The sequence below is a fragment of the Vidua chalybeata genome, chromosome 15 (assembly GCF_026979565.1).
Source record: "Vidua chalybeata isolate OUT-0048 chromosome 15, bVidCha1 merged haplotype, whole genome shotgun sequence".
Taxonomy (NCBI): domain Eukaryota; kingdom Metazoa; phylum Chordata; class Aves; order Passeriformes; family Viduidae; genus Vidua; species Vidua chalybeata.
In genome coordinates this window covers 11,404,673-11,422,464 of record NC_071544.1, presented here as the reverse complement: position 1 = coordinate 11,422,464, position 17,792 = coordinate 11,404,673, and the positions used below count along the sequence as shown (strand labels likewise).

The 17,792-nt window shown below is 47.7% G+C and overlaps 2 protein-coding genes across 14 annotated transcripts; one reads left to right on the top strand and one right to left on the bottom strand.

Annotated features, from left to right (window-relative positions):
• Positions 1–1,255: 1,255 nt before the first annotated feature.
• HNRNPH1 (heterogeneous nuclear ribonucleoprotein H1) lies at positions 1,256–16,685 on the top strand. 13 transcript variants are annotated; one of them, XM_053956209.1, is made up of 16 exons: positions 1,256–1,355; positions 1,925–2,036; positions 7,880–7,939; positions 8,696–8,833; positions 9,672–9,827; positions 10,028–10,171; positions 11,635–11,773; positions 12,774–12,952; positions 13,188–13,259; positions 13,338–13,471; positions 13,639–13,774; positions 13,942–14,025; positions 14,159–14,209; positions 14,541–14,624; positions 15,241–15,333; positions 15,905–16,685. In XM_053956209.1, exons 2-16 carry the CDS (start codon positions 1,988–1,990, stop codon positions 16,027–16,029), a joined length of 1,644 nt encoding a protein of 547 aa, XP_053812184.1. In that variant the 5' UTR covers positions 1,256–1,355; positions 1,925–1,987; the 3' UTR covers positions 16,030–16,685. The 13 variants fall into 13 exon arrangements, with proteins under 13 accessions (XP_053812184.1, XP_053812197.1, XP_053812185.1 ...); XM_053956222.1 differs by lacking the exon at positions 1,256–1,355 and adding an exon at positions 15,072–15,134 and having other exon boundaries at positions 1,741–2,036; XM_053956210.1 differs by lacking the exon at positions 1,256–1,355 and having other exon boundaries at positions 1,741–2,036; positions 13,359–13,471.
• Positions 2,607–7,592, bottom strand: LOC128795472 (deoxycytidine kinase 2). Its single transcript, XM_053956223.1, has 7 exons — positions 7,007–7,592; positions 6,254–6,369; positions 5,701–5,894; positions 5,341–5,488; positions 4,990–5,105; positions 3,545–3,644; positions 2,607–2,905 (listed from the first exon to the last, which is right to left on the bottom strand). The coding sequence occupies exons 1-7, from the start codon at positions 7,104–7,106 to the stop codon at positions 2,867–2,869; spliced, it is 813 nt and encodes a 270-aa protein (XP_053812198.1). The 5' UTR covers positions 7,107–7,592; the 3' UTR covers positions 2,607–2,866.
• Positions 16,686–17,792: the final 1,107 nt, after the last annotated feature.

The window sequence follows — 17,792 nt, the reverse complement described above, 5'->3', positions numbered from 1 at the left end:
TCATGGAAGGAAGAAACTGCACCAATGTTTTCAGGAAGATTTTTATCTCCTGTCTCCCTCTGTGTGAGTGCTCACATACCATGTGACCACCACCATGTGCAAAGGCACTTAACAAGCCAGGGCCTCTGAGGAAAAGGGCTGCTCTGTTAGCAGTAATTCCATTTGAATTGTTAATTATTTTTGTCTTTCAAACACAGCTATACATTGGCTAATCACAACTCTTCTGATAACTATTTATGTCTTTGCTTGCCCTGCTGCTTACAGTCACGTTCTTTTTTTCTGGAAGTGGCTCTACCAAACTTACTGTGGGTTATGTCAAATGCAGGCTGAGTTTTTTGCCTAAGATTAGTAGCAGTTACATATTTGCAGAAAGAAGTCATATGACCTTTCTCCTAACACTGGAAGGATATCTAGAACTTATTGTCAGTATGAACACAGGATGACTTTCATTTCCTAAGATACCTCTAAAGATAGGTCTTACATCACAATCCTGTTTAACTAAATAAACATAAGATCAAGAAAATATTAGGCAAATCAGGCTTCATTTCTCACTGTAAATTAGATAACAAGAGAACAGCCATTACAGCTCTCTTTAAAGTCATTTAATCACGTGGATCATGATGCATAAACAACAGAAAATCCATTTTCTGCCCTTTTTCAAATGCAGCAATGGGGACTAAAAATACCAATCAGTACTAATAAAATGACACATAGTAAATGTAAGTGTATGAATATTAATATACACTATAAAAAGCCAAAAAATATCATTATGACACTGCTAGAAACGCAAAGGCCTCAAAACGGATTAGCAAAGGGATTTGCTTTACACTCACTAACACTCGGCCAGAAACAAAGCTTGGAGTCGGTGCCACACCTCCACGGTCCTAAGGTCACCTCTTATCTGTTCAATCCCTCAGCAAGGCTCCCTTGAAGCTATTTTAACCTGAAGTTGCTTCAGCTCGTGGTTTTTTGTGGAGACGGTGGGTCTGCTTGGGACAGCGCGGTCTGAGGGCGCAGAGGGCACGTGAGAACAGCCGTTCCCGGCACCCACTCGGGGACTGCAGGCGCAGCTCCGGCACAGGAACCTCCTGCGCCAAACCCAAACAGCCCCAGCAGTGCCCGAGCGGGGCTGCTCAGCTCGGGCTGCGCTCCCCACGCCCCGGCTGCCACACGGCGGGCCTCGAAGGTGCGGGGGAGCCCTCAAGGCCTCCCCGGCCAGGCCCGCGCAGGCCCCGCCGTGCCCGGCCCCCGCCGCGGCGGGAGGCGGAGCCCAGCCCTGCTGACACCGGCGGCGGGCGGTGCTGCAGTGCGCGGAGCCGCCGATCGCCGCCGGAGCCCCGCGGCTGCAGCTCGCCGTGAGCGGGGGTGCCGGGGGAACGGGGCCGAGTGGGGGGCGACGGGGCGGGCGTGGGGGGGAGCGACAAGGCCGCCGCCATGTTCGGGAAACAGGGAGCAGAACGGGCGGGGGCGGGACTCGAACCGGAGCCGACACCGGCGGCAGGGACTCGAACCCGGGTCCCTGGGGACTCGAACCCGGGTTCCCCGGCGGCCGCGGGGGGCACAGGGGCTCGCGGGACCCCCGGGGCGGTCGCGCGCTCCCCCCTCCATTATTTCCCCCCTCCCCCCCCCCACCGCGCGCGCGGGGGGCCGGACGTGACTGGCTGCGTTCAATTTGTCACGCGGCCATTGGCTGGCGGGGGCGGGCGGCGCGTGACGTCAGCGCGCGGCGCTGCGCGGCCGGCGGCCATTTATAGGCGCGGAACGGGCGCTGCGCAGACGGAGTGAGCGGGCGGTACCGGGAGTACCGGCGGCTGTATCGCGGCCCATCCCCGCGGGAGTGCTGCGAAACCCCCCGCAGAACCTCGATCCACCTTTTCCGGGCGCCCCTTCGGCCGGCGCTGAGCTTTTGTTTCTGTTCGCGCAGCGCCTGAGCGCCCCTGCCCAGCTTTGTTCTTCTTGAGGCCCCTGCGGGGAAGGCGCGGCCAAGATGGACCCTTGTCACACCGAGGAGACCGAGGGCGAGATCCCCGGCTTGGGTAAGGCCCAGCGGAGGCGGGCGGGGAGGGGGTGGCGGGAGGGAACGGGGGGGAAATGGGCGATCGGACCCTGGTGCCGCCCGCCCGGGCCCGGTGCGGCGGAGGCCTCACGATGGCGCGGGGGGGGGGGAGGGGAGGCGGCGGGGACGGGCCCGGCCGCGTGCGCCGCTCAACCCCCCCGGCCGCGTGCGTCGTGTCGGGCGGGGCCGCGGGGGCTCCTCGGGGTCGCTGTCCCGCCTCCACCGCCGCTGCCGCGCCCGCGGGTCCCTCCCCGTGCTGGGGGGGGTGGGGTGGGGTGGTGGGCGTGAGATCGCAACCGAGATAAGCGTAAATTACAGTTTATTGCAGGTCTAACGTCCAGCCTTAAGTAGCGTAAATCCGGTGGAAACGGCCACTCAGTAAAGCAGAAGTTGAAAGTAAAGGTTTCTGGACGCCATAACAGTCTCGTCTTAAAATGGTGAACCCATGCCAGTTATTGCAAAACAGCCCTGCTCAGCGCCTGTTATCTGTTTACAGGGTGTCGGCCTCTCGCTGAGCTCCCCCGTGGGGACAGCCACTCCAGAGGCAATATGACTTTTAAATCTTTATTAAGCAGCAGAGAATATACAGGAAAAAAACATTATCAAAGTACCCCATATTTCTTATTTCTAGCTATACAAAAAGGTCTATCAAAACCCACACTGCTCAGACAAGGATAAAAATAAACCCCAAATCATGTTATTACATTTCAAGGCTTGCTTTAAAATAAGCTGTACAAGTAATGCATTTGGTTTAAGTAAATGTTTTAACACACAGATTGTTGAATGAACTTCAGAGACTTGTTATTCAAATTAATTTTCATCTTCTAAAGAAGTCAGGAATGACTTGACCTATCAAAAAAAAAAAAAAGCATATGTATTATTTGGACAATTAAAAATTCAAGTACCAGGCATTTCCCTTTATTTGGGAAGAAATTGTCCAGTGATGTTTTGCCCCGTATTCATGAGCTGAAATGCATGTGGCCTTTCAGAGGGGCAAGGTATGTCTGAGTGCTCAATATGAAGCTATTAATTGCTGGTTTCCATAAAGGTGCAATGACAAATACCTCCACAACTGATCATTGGGCTCCCCTTCCTGGTTTATTTAGAGCTGTTTAATTGAGGGAATTAGTCTTGTCTTAAAGGAGTCATTCTCCAGTAATCTCAAATTGATGACCCAGAGCAAGATGAAGAAAATGGTTTATAAGGTTTGCTAGGAGAGCACTTCCTCATGCTTGTAAGTATTAGGTGGAGGTTTTTACCCCCCCATGACTGGCCAAACAACACCAGAATTTCTTTTGGCATTTACTTCCCAAGTCTTGCCTTTCATTGGAATTGGTAAACACCATTTTGACTGAAGTGACCTCTTTATTCCCACCTTGTCTCCTCAAATGGTTGTTTACTCTCCCTCCCCACTCTATTTGGAAGTGTCACTGCATGCATGATAACTGCAGAAGAGCAGATACAAATCCCCCAATACTTTATACTTACTTCATCAATCAGATACTCTTGTTTAATTTTATCGGTCTTGAAATCTTCATTAACATCCAAAACTAGAATAGGAATCTCCTTAATGTTCTCAAAATCGACTCTGTTAAATGGAAGAACATAGTTTGAGTAAAATCTACATGAAATACTGTGCGCATTCAAGACCCCTGCTCTTGATTACCACATGCACCTGAAATGTTAAATCTGATGCTCATAACTTAAACATAAAGCCCGTGCCAAGTTTGTCCTTAATTGCTCTTCATATATTTCACAAATCTGGACTCTTAGTATTTAGCTGTAATGTACAAGTGGGGGTGAAGATAGTTTTTACCTTAATTTTCTTTATCTCATTCTTGTCATGGAATCAATTAGCAGGAACTGATTTTAGAATTGTAAGATGGAGTATTTTTTTCAAAGTCTCCTTTGCCCTGTGTATCCCCCACTTAATCCACTTACCAAGATGCAATTTTAAAGCTTCCTTTCATAAGGATGAGCTCTTTAACGGGTTACAAGACTGGTGTTTATAACGTCTTGGACATGAGCAAGACCATTTTGGCTTCAGTTTAGGAACAGATGGGAACAGTAGTTAGCCTTTCTGAGTGTGGAAGGCATTTCTAAAACGCAGTATGTGTGCTGAACAACATTCTAACTTGTGCTTGCACACTCCAGTTCCTATTACAAACAGAGGAAGTGCTTGCTTACTGAGTTTGGAATGTGTACACAATGTAAACATCCCCAAAATTCCACACTATGCACTGTCTTCTAAGCATTTGGGTCGTCCTATGTGAAACTTCAGCAAGTAGATCAAATTGATAATGTACTTTTCCTGGAATTGTAATGCTTCCCCCTCAGTAGAATATTTTGGACTCCTAGGGAAAAATCTAGAGTGTGTTTTCATGTTCAGAGATTCTTTACATGGGAAAGCCAGTAAGAGTCAAGAGGAACTTAAGGGAAGGTGTGCAGACATCACTCAGTTGCTAATTGGGTTTCTTGTGTGTAACAAGTCTGCCAAAAACCTTGATTATTGTTAAAATGTAAGTTAGGATTAATATTTAAACTTGGTTGAAATACAGTCCTGGTAGTTTAAAGACAGTTGGGGCCTTTTTTGCCCCTTATATTGCAACAGAAACTGTGTAGTTAGAAATGTATGTGATTGGCCCCTGAACACCATTTTAAATGTCTTCTTCCTGAGTCCTTCCAATTAGCAAAATCCATATCCTTGCTGGAGTTACAACTGTAAGGCTTCCTAGTTGAAGCTAATGCTTAACAAAATGTTTCAAATTAGATTAAGTTCCATCTCTTGAAACCTGCAGCGGGTATAAATACAAGTGTATCCAACTGCCCGAGTTAAAGCTTGACTTGCGCTAAACTCGATAAAACTTAAGACTTTAAGGTAGGAAAGAGCCTTGCCTGCAAGTTGAAACTTGCTACAGAAAATGGGTTCCTACCTCATAGTCCTTTCATGAAGCCAGGTTTCATGTTTGTAGTGGAGGTTTTCCAAATACTCAAGCTCAATTCCTTGTTCCTCTTTTCTTCCCCTCATCTGTAGCCTTTCCATGCATTTCTGGGGAAAAAAAAAAGTATAAACCTGGTCATTAATCATGTGTTGTAGGTTAAATCAGCTAAACAGATCAAGTGGCCCTTAACTTGGAAGGACTAATGCTAGACATTAGTGACCATTAATTTTAAATGCTTGGCTGAACATAAATGAGTTAAGTCTAGAATAATTTTTTGTACCCTCTTTAAGCCTCTGGAAAATGAAATTGGAATCGAGAAACCTCCATTTTTAGTAAGCATACCTGAGGTGTGGTTCTGAGATATATCATGCCGTCCAGTTCTATATCTGATTGAAACTGATTCAAAAGCCACGTGTGCCAGTCCTGATAAATAGACCACTCTGTTTCATTAATACTTCCAGACTCGAACAGGTTAGAAGCAAACACGTATCTGCAATGAAAGACATCAGTCTCATGCCAGGAATGTCAAAAGTGAACTACCAAAATACTTGCAATCAGAATGATTGTGTTGAAAAAAATGCCTTAATCAAGCCTGCTCCATTGCAGGTATTAGTTTAAATACCAAGTGTTTCCTCAGCTCCATGTCTTTAAAGACCTGGAAATTGTTGATGTGCGTACTTGCTGTGCTGTGAGAGTAATTACCTGTCACTGTACACAGATCTTTCGAAAAATTGCACTGGATGTTCTGCTTCACATAGCTTGGCTGAGACAGGTTTTAATTGTGCTTTTACTCGGCTCAAGCAAGCATAAGTTTGAAATGTGTAAGCCCATCTTGTGGGTTTATCATACAACATTTGAAGTAAGTTTCCTCCGCTCTTCTGAGATGTTGAAAGTTCCTAGAAGGTGAGAGAAAAAAAGTTTAAATAAAAATTCATGGCTTTCTTCTTTTAACTAAGAAAATGCTTAGGCAAAGGACCTAAGAGACTCTTTTTCCTCAGGTGTGATGGTGGTTTTCGTGACAGCTTCTTTGAGCAGTTTGAGTTCCAGATTTTAGTGTGATTCCTGTGGAGTCGGGGATGTGATTTGAAATACACATTCAGTAGTATCTTGCCTTTGCAATTTGAATGCCTGACCAACTGTGGTATGATAGTGGGGATGACTGGCTGATGCAGACTAAGTATAGCTGGATTTTGGCATAACTCCCTGGCTGTGGAACTCCCTGCAGTTTCTTCAGGCCCAAATCCAGCGCACCTACCTCATACTCATCCTCGGCTGTCTGGATGTTGCACCACTTAGCGATGGGCTCGGGGATGATCTCCCACTCATCGCTGTGTTTCTCCAGCAGCCTGACGAACGTCGACTTCCCCGCAGCTGCGGAAGATTAGAGCAGTTCACAAAGGGGTGGGGGTTGATTGCTGTGGTGCTGCTGAAGGACAGGGGCCAGTTTGAGGGTTGTTAACGTCTGTTACAGCGCGGGGCCGGCCGGGTGCGCCGTGGAGCAAACTGCGCTGATCTTTCTCGCCAGAGGGGCCGCGCCCGGCCCGGCGGGCGATAAGGGCGGCCGAGGAGCAGCCGACATTTTAGAGCTGCCGTGGCGGGCGGAGCTTAGCGGGGAGAGCGAGGGAGCGGCCGCGCAGGCGCTGGGACTTGGCGCGGGCGGGAGCGGACGAGTGCTGCAGCCCGGGGGGTGGTGGTGGTGGTGTGTGGAGGGGCACCGGGGGTTTGTGCTCCCGAGCCCGCCCTGCGCCTCGGTGTAACTGACGGGCACCCGGCTCCGGGAGCTCCCCATCCGTCCCAGCCTTGCTCCGGGATCATGTCCCGGTGCGGTTCGCCCTGCAGAGCCCCCCGCTGCTCGCAGAGCCGGGGGGGGGGGGGGCAAGCGCCGCAGCCGCCCCTCTCTCACTGTCCCCCGGCACCCCAGCCCCTTAGGGTGCTCCCGGCCTGACACCTCCTCCTTCCCCCCTCCTTCCCTACTACCCTGAGCCACCTCCCGCACCGCCGAGCTCACCAATGTTCCCCTCGATGGAAATCTTCCTGAGGCGCTTCTGGAAGCTGGATTCGAGGGAGCCGGCGGGGCTCTGGCAATGCCGCTTGGCGGGGGTAGACATGGCGGTGCCGAGCGGGAACTCAAGGGGTTCCCGGCTGCTCCAGCGCACTTTAAGCGTCCCGCCAAGCGGGTGGGCGGGATGGCCGCTTCCCGCCAGTCCTCCCTGGAAAGAGGCGGAGGCGCTGCCCCCTCCCCCGCCGCTCCTGCCCAGCTCCTGCCGCCTTACAAAATGGGCGTTCGGCAAGTGAAATGGAGAAGAGAGCTTTGTGCAGGAAGTGACTGTAGCACGGTTCCACTTACTGATCTAATTTGCATTTCTGTAAACGAGTTCGCCATGTTTTGTTTGATTTACTTACGTAAACTTGAGCATGCACTTAAAAAAAGTCAAAAAGCCTCCAGCTGTGGGGGTGGGGTGGTTGTTAGTAGTTCGGAACTTTTAATGAGATGAGGCAATGTAGGCTCAGTCTGTTTTGGTACTGGCTGGAGAAGAAACACTCGTGGATGAATGGCATTCATCCGGAGACTTCTCAGAGCAGCTTCTGGGTTCCAAATACCTGTGTCGGGGCTCTAGGAGCCTGCTTAACTCTAGGCACGGGTTCTCTATCAACTGTGTAGACAAGTTGAAACATGAGCTGGTGATCCAAGGGGAAAGGGGATGGAGGATTCTTAGATGATGAGTTATTTCAATTTCCTCCTTCCTCCTCGGTAATACAAGGTGAAATCTAGCTAGGTCTGGTGTGTTTGGAGGAAATGGGAGGGAATTAACTTTTCCGTTCTTTTATGATAATTGTGACCCATTGTCTCTTCTTTCCCCATCTCCTCCAAACACACCAGGCTTCAGTGACCGAAGCGAGCAGATTGTTTCACGTGGGGTAGCGTCAGCCTTTGAAACTGGTAAGTGCTAGTTCGCACGCACGGTGTGTGCAGCCAGAGCGCTCCGCTGTCCGCGCCGCGCGGGGCTCGCGACGGGCCGGGGCGGGGGCGGCGGGCGCGCGCAGTGCGGCGAGCGGCGCCCAGGGCGCGCGGGGCCGGGGCTTTGTTCGGCGCGGCGGGCGGGCGGCGCGTGCGCACAGGCGGCGCGCGGGGTCTCGGGGGTGGGGCCGGGCCCCACCGGGGCACATGCGCCCCGCACCCACCCCGGCCACGCCGCGGCCGGTCCCGTGCTCGGCGAAGGCTCGCGGTGCTCGGTGCCCTCTCGTCACGCGGCCCTCCCTGCGAGCCGGCTGCGGGCGTTGCGCCATCGTCGGGGGCCGCGGGCCCGCCAGGGCGGCGTCTGGGACCGCGCTCTTTGTGCGGAGGAAGGCCCGGCCCAGCGGAAGCGGGAGCACCCGCCGCCATTTCCTAGCGCGCTCTCGCTACAGGCTCGCCCGCTCGCTGCCGCCTGACCGGAACTAGGCGCTCTCCGGACAGTGGATCAGGCTCGGAGCCCTAGAACCAGCACGGAGCCCCACCATGTGTGCGTGCGGGGAAGGGGCAGGGCGCGGGCCGGGGGCGGGAGCGGCGCCGTGTGTGTGAGGTGGCAGCGCCCGAGGCAGAGGAGGATCAGGGAGGGCCGGGGCACAGGCCAGGGGGGCCGCCGGGCGCTCTGAGGGGGTGCGGGTGGCGGCCGTGCTGAACAGCATCTCAAAGGGCCCGTTCTGATCTTTCCAGCAACCACAGAAGCAGAGACAGAGCAGAGCCTCACCCCCAATGTGATGCTTAACACAGAGAGCAGCGAGGGATATGTTGTGAAAGTCCGGGGGCTGCCTTGGTCTTGCTCCACCGAAGAGGTTCAGAGGTTCTTCTCCGGTAAGTGGGGTTGTGGGGGAATAAGAGATGTGGGAGCGGGGTTGGGCTCGGCTCTCAGTTCTGGGTGCCTCCCAGGGACACTGTGACAGTGGGAGTGCTGTAGTGAGCAGTTGCAGGAGGCATTCAGTAGCCAGTGCGGTTTGTAGTGCAACAAGTGCTTCAGCCAGAACCTGGGATGCAAAGCCATGTTCATGCTAGCAGGAACTCGGCACAAAGAGGCTTAGTCTGAGTTGCTGGGATAGCCACAAATGCCTTTACTGCTTGAGCAACCAGGAGAGAGAAGATTCGATTTTAAAGAAAGTTCAACCTGAAGCAAGAATTTTAAAGCTAAATCAGTTTAGTTCTTGTATTGTCAGGACAATACAAGTGCTCAGTGTGTGTATCCTTGCCCAAATTATTAGCATTCTGCAGTAATAAATAGTGGTGATAAATATATGCTTTCTGTAGCGACTGGATCTTTTAAAACTGCTTTAGGAATTTGATGTATTGGACTTGGTTCTGATTTAGTTTATTACACTCTACATTGATTGTTACTATTCCTTATTTCATGCTAATAAGAAAATTAAGATCAAAAGCTATGTATGTTCAACTTGAGGCAGAAAAGCTTTGGAAATAGCTAATTTGCAATTATCCTTTATCTGTAGGTTTGACTAGAATGGTGACTTTAGTTAGTGTCTTAGTTAATTGGTCATTTTAAAGTTGCAACAGGAATGCTGCCAGTTTTGTTGTTATGGTACAATTGATACTCAGTACATTTTTGGTTTTACACTGAAACTTTCAAAGTAACACTGTTCCTGTAATAATTAATGTAATTCTGGCCTTTCTGTTTAATTTTCAGATTGCAAAATTCTGAATGGGGCTTTGGGTATCCGTTTCATCTACACCAGGGAGGGCAGACCAAGTGGAGAAGCATTTGCTGAACTTGAGTCAGAGGAGGATGTGAAATTGGCCCTGAAAAAAGACAGAGAAACAATGGGACACAGATACGTTGAAGGTTTGACGCAGTTGGTCTAGTAACTGACTACATTGTGTTTGTGCTTGATGGGTTTTTTGTTAATTGCATTTTTTGTCTCTTTAAAATGCATGTGAAAGGACAAATGGACTTGCATATCATAAGTTGACTAGTTTCAAGGCAAATGACTTTAAAAACTCTTCCCTACTCCAGAATGCATTAATTCTAAGTGCCTTTTACAGTTTTCAAGTCAAACAACGTTGAAATGGATTGGGTTCTGAAGCATACTGGTCCCAACAGCCCTGATACAGCTAATGATGGTTTTGTACGTCTTAGAGGACTCCCATTTGGCTGTAGTAAAGAAGAAATTGTACAGTTTTTTTCAGGTATGTGGGATAAAAGTAGTAGCTATAGCACTATTGGTTTATGCTAAAAATACCCCAACAAACCAAACAGGCATGGATTGCCCAGTAGTACATACAACAGTATTATCATGGGTATTAAAAGTAAATAAACCGATTCTTCACTAGTTTTCTGGGCATGAGGAATCCTTTGGATCACTTCCTAAAGTACTTGACAATTAAATAATTTAGGGAATGCCAAAAAGGTGCTTGAATTTATACTTGTTGGGACATGCTGTTCCAAGAAAGAATTATAGAAAAGTGTCTTGCTTTCCAAATAAAGCGGAACAGTTCATGTGGGAGGCTACTTCACCCCCGGCCTTGGATGATTGGCCCTGGTCAGTGAAGGATGTAGAACACTCTCACCACTGGGCTCTGTATGAGGAGCAGGTTCTCAGTAAAGGCCCCTGACCTCTTCCCAACATAGAGCTAGTATTGAATGAAATGCAGAGAAAACCTGCTGAACTCCACCTAAATACAGATTTACAGATTTCCCCTTTTCTCTTCCTATGGGGATAAAAAAACCCACCAGACCCTTGATGTGCCTAGCTCAAAGTTTTTATGGATAAAGAGATAATGTTTTGTTTTGACTAATTTTTACTTTTTTTTGCAGCTGTTTTATGTTTACAAACTGGAATTAGACTATTAAAATGTCTAAGAATGGAATCTGTTGATTGTTTAGGATTTCACTTGTTATTATTTTCATAATACTAGATTTCTAAATGTTTTGCTATTACAAGATATGATTAAGCTTGCTGTTTTGCTTTAAAATACAGTAGAAACATTTCCAGTTTTACAATCTCAGAACTTGTTTTTGTTTTCTGAATTGGTGATATGAACAAGAGCAGTTTCTAAGCATGTGCATTTTAAGCTGTTTTATAAGTTGTTAATGTGCTTAATATATAAAATGTGTCTCTTCTGTTCAGGAACTAATACTTAAAAATTACTTCATGATTTTTTTCTTAATTAAGCGCTCCTAAAGATAAAAAAAATGCTGAAACTTGATGTTTGCATAAGACTAATTATTTTACGTGAGTGACTTCTAGTAAAATTACTTGTTCTGTATAAAGCTGTTTAACTTGCTGTGTTTGAATTTAAGTTCTCTTAAAAAGTTCATCTTAAATACTTTCACAGAATTGACGAGGTCTGTAATAATGTGTGAAGTTCTTAACGCACCCTGCATTAGATGCCTTCTCTGAGGGGCTGTCCCTGACCCTCAGAGCATTTCTGAGCTCTGCAGGGTGGGTTAAGAACCTGAATTGAATGGTATGTGATCGTGGAGCTCTTTGTTGACGTGCCTTTTTTATTCTGGTGTTCTAGAATCAACATACCATTCTCTTAAAAGTGTTTAAATTCTGGTGTTTTTAAAGCTATAAGAAAAAACTCATGACTGGGCTTGTGATGTTAATATTGCCCCCCTACTGGGGTTATTTGTCCTTGGGTTGAAGGGTTGGAAATCGTGCCAAATGGGATAACATTGCCGGTGGACTTCCAGGGGAGGAGTACGGGGGAGGCCTTCGTGCAGTTTGCTTCACAGGAAATAGCTGAAAAGGCTCTAAAGAAACACAAGGAAAGAATAGGGCACAGGTGGGGATGGATGGTTGGTTGGCTCTGTCACTTTTCTTATGGTAAACAATTAAATCCATATTCTCTCTTCTGAAAGTGTTAACACCCAAATCAAATAGTATTGTGGTCTCTAACTTGGTGATGAGTAAAGATACTGATTGCTACAGTGCGTGTGTGGCACAGACTGTTTAGATCTACCCAAAAATACTAGATAAAATTGGCTAAACTAAAATGTGCTTTGGAAAATGAGTAATAACAGGTATTCAAAACTTTAGCTTGGAAATGATAAAGTTGAGAGACTATGGCTTTAACTTCTCAAATAGCACCAATTCTGCCTTTAGCTCTAAAGACATGCACAGTATTCTTACTACCATAAGAAAATGTGATACTTTCTAAACTTGTTTTATAAGTTGAAATGTAACAAATTTACTTATTTGTATTAATCTTCAATGTAATAAGCATAGCTTTCAAGAAATTGTCACAAAGGGTTTTTATTCAATTTTACTTGTGACTATTTTTCATTGAAGCATGCACCTTTTGCCTATGCTGAATCACTGAAGCATAGGCTGGGTTCAATAGTACATGCAGAGCTTTCTGTGGCATCCTGATGGGTTAAACTCTCGGTGGAGATCGGGTTTTTAACCCTCTGTTTCTGTTGCCTTGAGCAGCAGTGCTGAGTTGAGTGGACACTGGTCCCTCCTACATTGTTTGACTAACATTTTAAATTGGGGGGAGGTGGGTGGGGAATCACTATTGCTCCCCCACCCTTAAGGCTGGGATATACTGCAAAGTATGAGGAGCACATAAACCCTTCAGTAATTTTAATTTCTTGAAAATACACTGATTTAAATGTAATGTAGTGCTAGTAATAGAAAGTCATTGCCTACATAATGTAAGGAAACCTGGCTTAAAATTACTGCCAGTGTCAAGGCTATGACTAAATGGCTTGTTGTAATGTGAAGTTGTGAGGTGTTTGTGGAAGGAATCAAAGACTGACTTCTTCCTGTGCAAACGCTTGTAGGTACATTGAGATCTTCAAGAGTAGCCGAGCAGAGGTGCGCACTCACTACGACCCTCCCCGCAAGCTGTTGGCCATGCAGAGACCTGGTCCGTACGACAGGCCCGGCCTGACGCGCGGATACAACAGTCTGGGTAGAGGAAGTAGCTTGGAGAGAATGAGGCGCGGAGCCTACGGAGGAGGTAAGTGCACGGGGGCCCAGGGAGCTGCTCGTTTGAAAAGCAGCAACTCTTGGACCTGGTAGTGTCTCCCCAGCTGTGTATGTGTCCTTGGCCTTAATTCTTGTAGAAGAAATGAAATGTTGTAGTAGTCGTTGTTTGCAGTGTGTACTGTGTATTTGGATCTTTCTGTAGTCGAAATGAAAAGTTTATTTGGATCTTTGTGTAGTTGAAATGAACATGTCCAATCTGTTTCTAGGTTATGGAGGTTATGATGACTACAATGGGTATAATGATGGCTATGGGTTTGGTTCTGATAGATTTGGAAGAGGTAAGGATCTCTAATAGGAACAGTAACTGAACTTACGACATGTCCCAAAAGAAACTAAAATACATCTGAAAGACCTAGAATGGACTCTTTTCTCCGCAGGGATGTCGGACCACAGGTACGGCGACGGATCGTCCACCTTCCAGAGCACGACCGGCCACTGCGTCCACATGCGAGGTCTGCCCTACAGAGCCACGGAGAACGACATCTACAACGTGAGTGCCACATGCTGCTCCCCAGTGCATGGCTTTGGGTCCCGGGGTCCTTGTGGGGACATACCAGCTACCCTGCAGCTGGAGTGTTCCTCTGGAGAAAATGGCTTGTTGTAAACCCAAACTGTTGCATTGGTGCGTTTTAATCTGTGTGACTGTTCCATGTGTAGTTCTTCTCACCTCTGAACCCTGTAAGAGTACACATTGAAATCGGACCAGATGGCAGAGTAACCGGAGAGGCAGACGTTGAATTTGCTACTCATGAGGACGCAGTGGCTGCTATGTCCAAAGACAAAGCAAATATGCGTAAGTCCGGCTGCTCGGAAGAGGCGGCTTTAGGGAGCTGCCAGCACTGCGGTATAGTGCATCTGCTGCAACTGGAATGCCAGAGATTTCTCTGCAGCTTCACTTGCAGTGAGACACGCTGCATGGGTTTGGTGAAATGCTCTCATGGGAAAACTTTCTTCTTCCAGAACACAGATATGTAGAACTCTTCCTGAATTCTACAGCAGGAGGAACTGGTGGTGCCTATGGCAGTCAGATGATGGGAGCAATGGGTATGTAATGGTCTCACTGCACTTCCAAAAAAGTGTTTGCTATTGAAGGAAGCTGGCTCGTTTTGTACAGCTCCTGCTTTATTGTGTGCCTGGCATCAAAACTGAAATTCAACATTCTGTCTTAATCACACAGTCAAGGAGTCGGAAGGGGTAGTCCAAGATTGGAACACTAGCACATTGCCAGGTATATAAACCTTTTGGGATTACATTTGAGCTTTAATAGGTTGAATAAACTTGTGATGCTGAGTGTGGTGTGCCTGGTGAGATGAGTGGCTTCTTTGGGAGTGTGGTAGTGCAAAATCTGGGAGATGCCTGTCCTTTTTATTCTCCTTCCCCTTCCCTGTTGGGGGATACCAGAACATAGTTCGGTGATGGAGGATGTATCTGTGGCATGTGACCTGCCATTCAAGCTGAGTCTTGGTGGTGAGAGAGAGATACTTGGAATTGGGAGAAATTGTCTGAATTGCTCTGGCAAACCCCAAAATTGTTTAAAAATCTAAAATATGTGTTTGCAGCACAAGTCTTAAATGCCTGTTGCAGTTATGCCTCTAAGACAGATACCCTCCTGACACCCAGCTGGGCTGGTTTCGGAGATGAAGGTGGGGTTGGTTTCTGGGGAGCTCCTTTCTCTGGAGGGTGCTGGGGTGGGGGAGGGTGTGGATACACTGCTGCTCTTAGAGTGTTTGGTTACAAAATATTTGTAGTTCTAAAGCTGATACTAAAACTATAGAAAGGAGTGTAGGCAAGTGATGAGGTGAAGAGCAGTTGTTTGTTTAAACAGAGGTATCTGTGTCTGAGCCACAGCAGTGCTGTGATGTGATACACAATCAGTCTGGAGCAGGAATAAGTCTGTCAGGACCATGTACACATGAGTGACTCCAGTTAATGAGCTTCTGTGCTTCTGGAAGGGCAGCACTTGGTGTGAGGTCCCTTAAATCAAGTTTAAGTTTTTTGGGGTGTGTTACAGTGCAGATTGATCCTGTTTAGTATAGTCCACAGAAATTGTAAAAGTAATTTCTAAAGTTCTTGTTGCTGCTTGATTGCAGGGATGTCTTTAGAAACCCCATCACTTTCCTTGAGCATGTTAAACTTCCCTTGGTGTGAGCAAGGTAGTGCCAGAGTGCAGGGGCTGTTGGTTGGGTGAGGGCTGGGTTTGTTGATGATGAGCAGATCTTGACCGGCAAGTTCTTAATGTTTTTACCCTTAACTTAAAAGGGAGCCAATCCAGTTACGGAGCTCCAGGCAACCAGCAGCTGAGTGGAGGTTATGGAGGAGGATATGGAGGTCAAAGCAGCATGAGTGGCTATGGTAAGAGCATTTCTTTGCTGGTTTCCATTGGGCCAGGTGCAGCTGACTTAACATGCCCTTCACTGGTGTTAAAGGGTTGTGTTATAACCTGGGCAGCACAGCCTCTGAAAGTTAAAAGTGTGGCTACTGTGAACTTTGGGGAATGGGAGGGATCGATTCAAAGCTGCAATGGGGAGCTGAGGGGGGGAAATGTGGAAAACTATTCTGAAAGGGGCAGGAAATGCCAGTCTCAGACTTGCATTGCTCTGATCACTTTTCTTAATCCGAAAGCTGGAGAAAGCTTTGTTTAAATGCAGTACAAATGGGGGAGGGGGTCATGGGAGGCTGGGTCCTCCCTATTCCCCCAGAGCAGTGGTAAAGCTCTGGCTTGGGAAGGGGGGTGATGCAGAGCTCGTGCTGTCATTGAACATCCGATAACTGGCTTTGGGTACGGAGCTGTAAACTGACACTTTGCAGCGTTGGGCACGGTAGACGGTATTTACGAGGTGGCCCAGCAAGGACAGGCGTTGGGGCAAGGATGCTTCGAGTCGGCCTGAGGCAGCTGTGAACCTGCTGTCGGTTTCCCCCTCAGACCCCGGGAGCCAGGGCGCCATGAACAGCAGCTACTACAGCAGTGGGAACCGCGCATCCATGGGAGTGAATGGCATGGGCGGCATGTCCAACATGTCCAACATGAGTGGTGGCTGGGGAATGTAACCAATCGCTGACTTTTGGTCACATCTTTTTTAAAAAACAAAAAAACAAAAAACTAAGTTTAACAGTTTTGCAATACAAGCTTGTGATTTATGCTTTACTGTAAGTGAATTCAGGATTGTTTTAAAACCTTTCAGGTTCAGTATTTTTGAACATACAGAAATGAACATTCATCTAGGATGTAATAACCAAGTAAGGACTATAACTGTTAAACAATTTGGAGCGTTTCTCAAGTTAGTTTTGTTGTAGGAGTGTATTTAAGCAGTAAGCGTATTTAGGTTAAAGCTGTTTGAATTATGTTAAATGTTGCTCTTATACCATATTACATCCAACACTGTTTTGAATACATGTTGAAAGAGACATGCTTTTTTGTAAAGATCCAATATAGGAGCTGTGTCTGAAAATCAAAGTGAACATTTGGCATGTTAGTTCTAGTTTATTTCTTTTAATATCCTGTAAGGCATGTTAAAGCTTTTTTTTTTTTAAGTTAATGGGGGAAACATGTTGAGACGCAATACGGCTACTTTAGGATTTTGGTCTTGGTGTTCGTATAAAATTCTGAGGCCTTGATTTAATCTTTCATTGTATTGTGATTTCCTTTTTAGGTGTATTGCGCTAAGTGAAACTTGTTAAATAAATCTTCCTTTTAAAAACTGGAACTCACTCCTTCTTGACCTCCAGCTTCTTGTAACCAGACTTGCGCCCATGTCCTCTGACTGTTGCACTCTTGTCCTGCAGCTGCCACACAGTGACTCCTGAGAGAGCACTGACCCCCCATAGTATGTTACAGTGACAAGTGATGGGGGGGAGCAAAGGCAACCACCCCCGCTGCTGGCAGTGCCCAGTGGGCGTTGGTTCAAAGCACGGCATGGCTGTGCCCTGAGCAGGGGCCCTGGGCCCTAAAACTGCTGGGGGATGAGAGGTGATTCTGTACTTTCCTGTAGGCATTCCTGGACTGGGCAGCTTACTGCAACCATGTTTCAATAAATGTAACTTGTCAAACATCCTGCTTAAAGATGTGGTTTTGTAAGCAACATAGTTACAGCTTCTTCAGCACTGCAACTTCCCCTGAATATGGGATCTGCTTCCGTGCAGTCAGTGGCCATAGTATTTTGTTTGCCCTTGGTGAACCATTTGTCCTGAAGGGTTAAGAACCTGAGGTCCTTTTCTACAGTGATGCAAGTGTCCCTCTTGTTCTGTAGCAGAGGAGCTGTAAGGGTGGAATTCTGGGCACTGGGTATTTCAGCCATGGCTGCCTGCCATGAAAACAACCTGCTTGCTGAGGGGAATGCTGACTGAGCCCAGCTCGGTGGACACGTGGCCCTGCTGTGCCTCTGTCAGAGCTGGGGCAGAGTGGGGATCACACCTGGGTTTGCACTGTTCCACATGGAGCCTCTGGAAGAAGCTCACTTGGTCAAAGAGCTGCTCTGGAACCTGGGGCACACACGGGTACTGTTGGGTGCTGCCTGGGGACAGGGCTGCCTTCACTGTGCTGTTGGTGACGTGACAGCTCCGTGCACTGGCACAGGAACACAAATTGCTTTGGGATCCCTGGTGCAGCCAAGCCCAGGCCCGGCAGAACAGGGACCAAAGTCTCCTGGGGCTGGGGGCAGCAGCTGCTCCCCTCTGTACCAGGGGTGTCGACACAGTGAGCTGGAGCCACTGCCCTTTTTTTTTTCTGGAAAAGGGTGAAAGCAGTTCCAGCTGCAGAGCAGTGGCTTCATCTGGCACCTTCCAGGGAATACCACAGTGTTGGTCAAGTATCC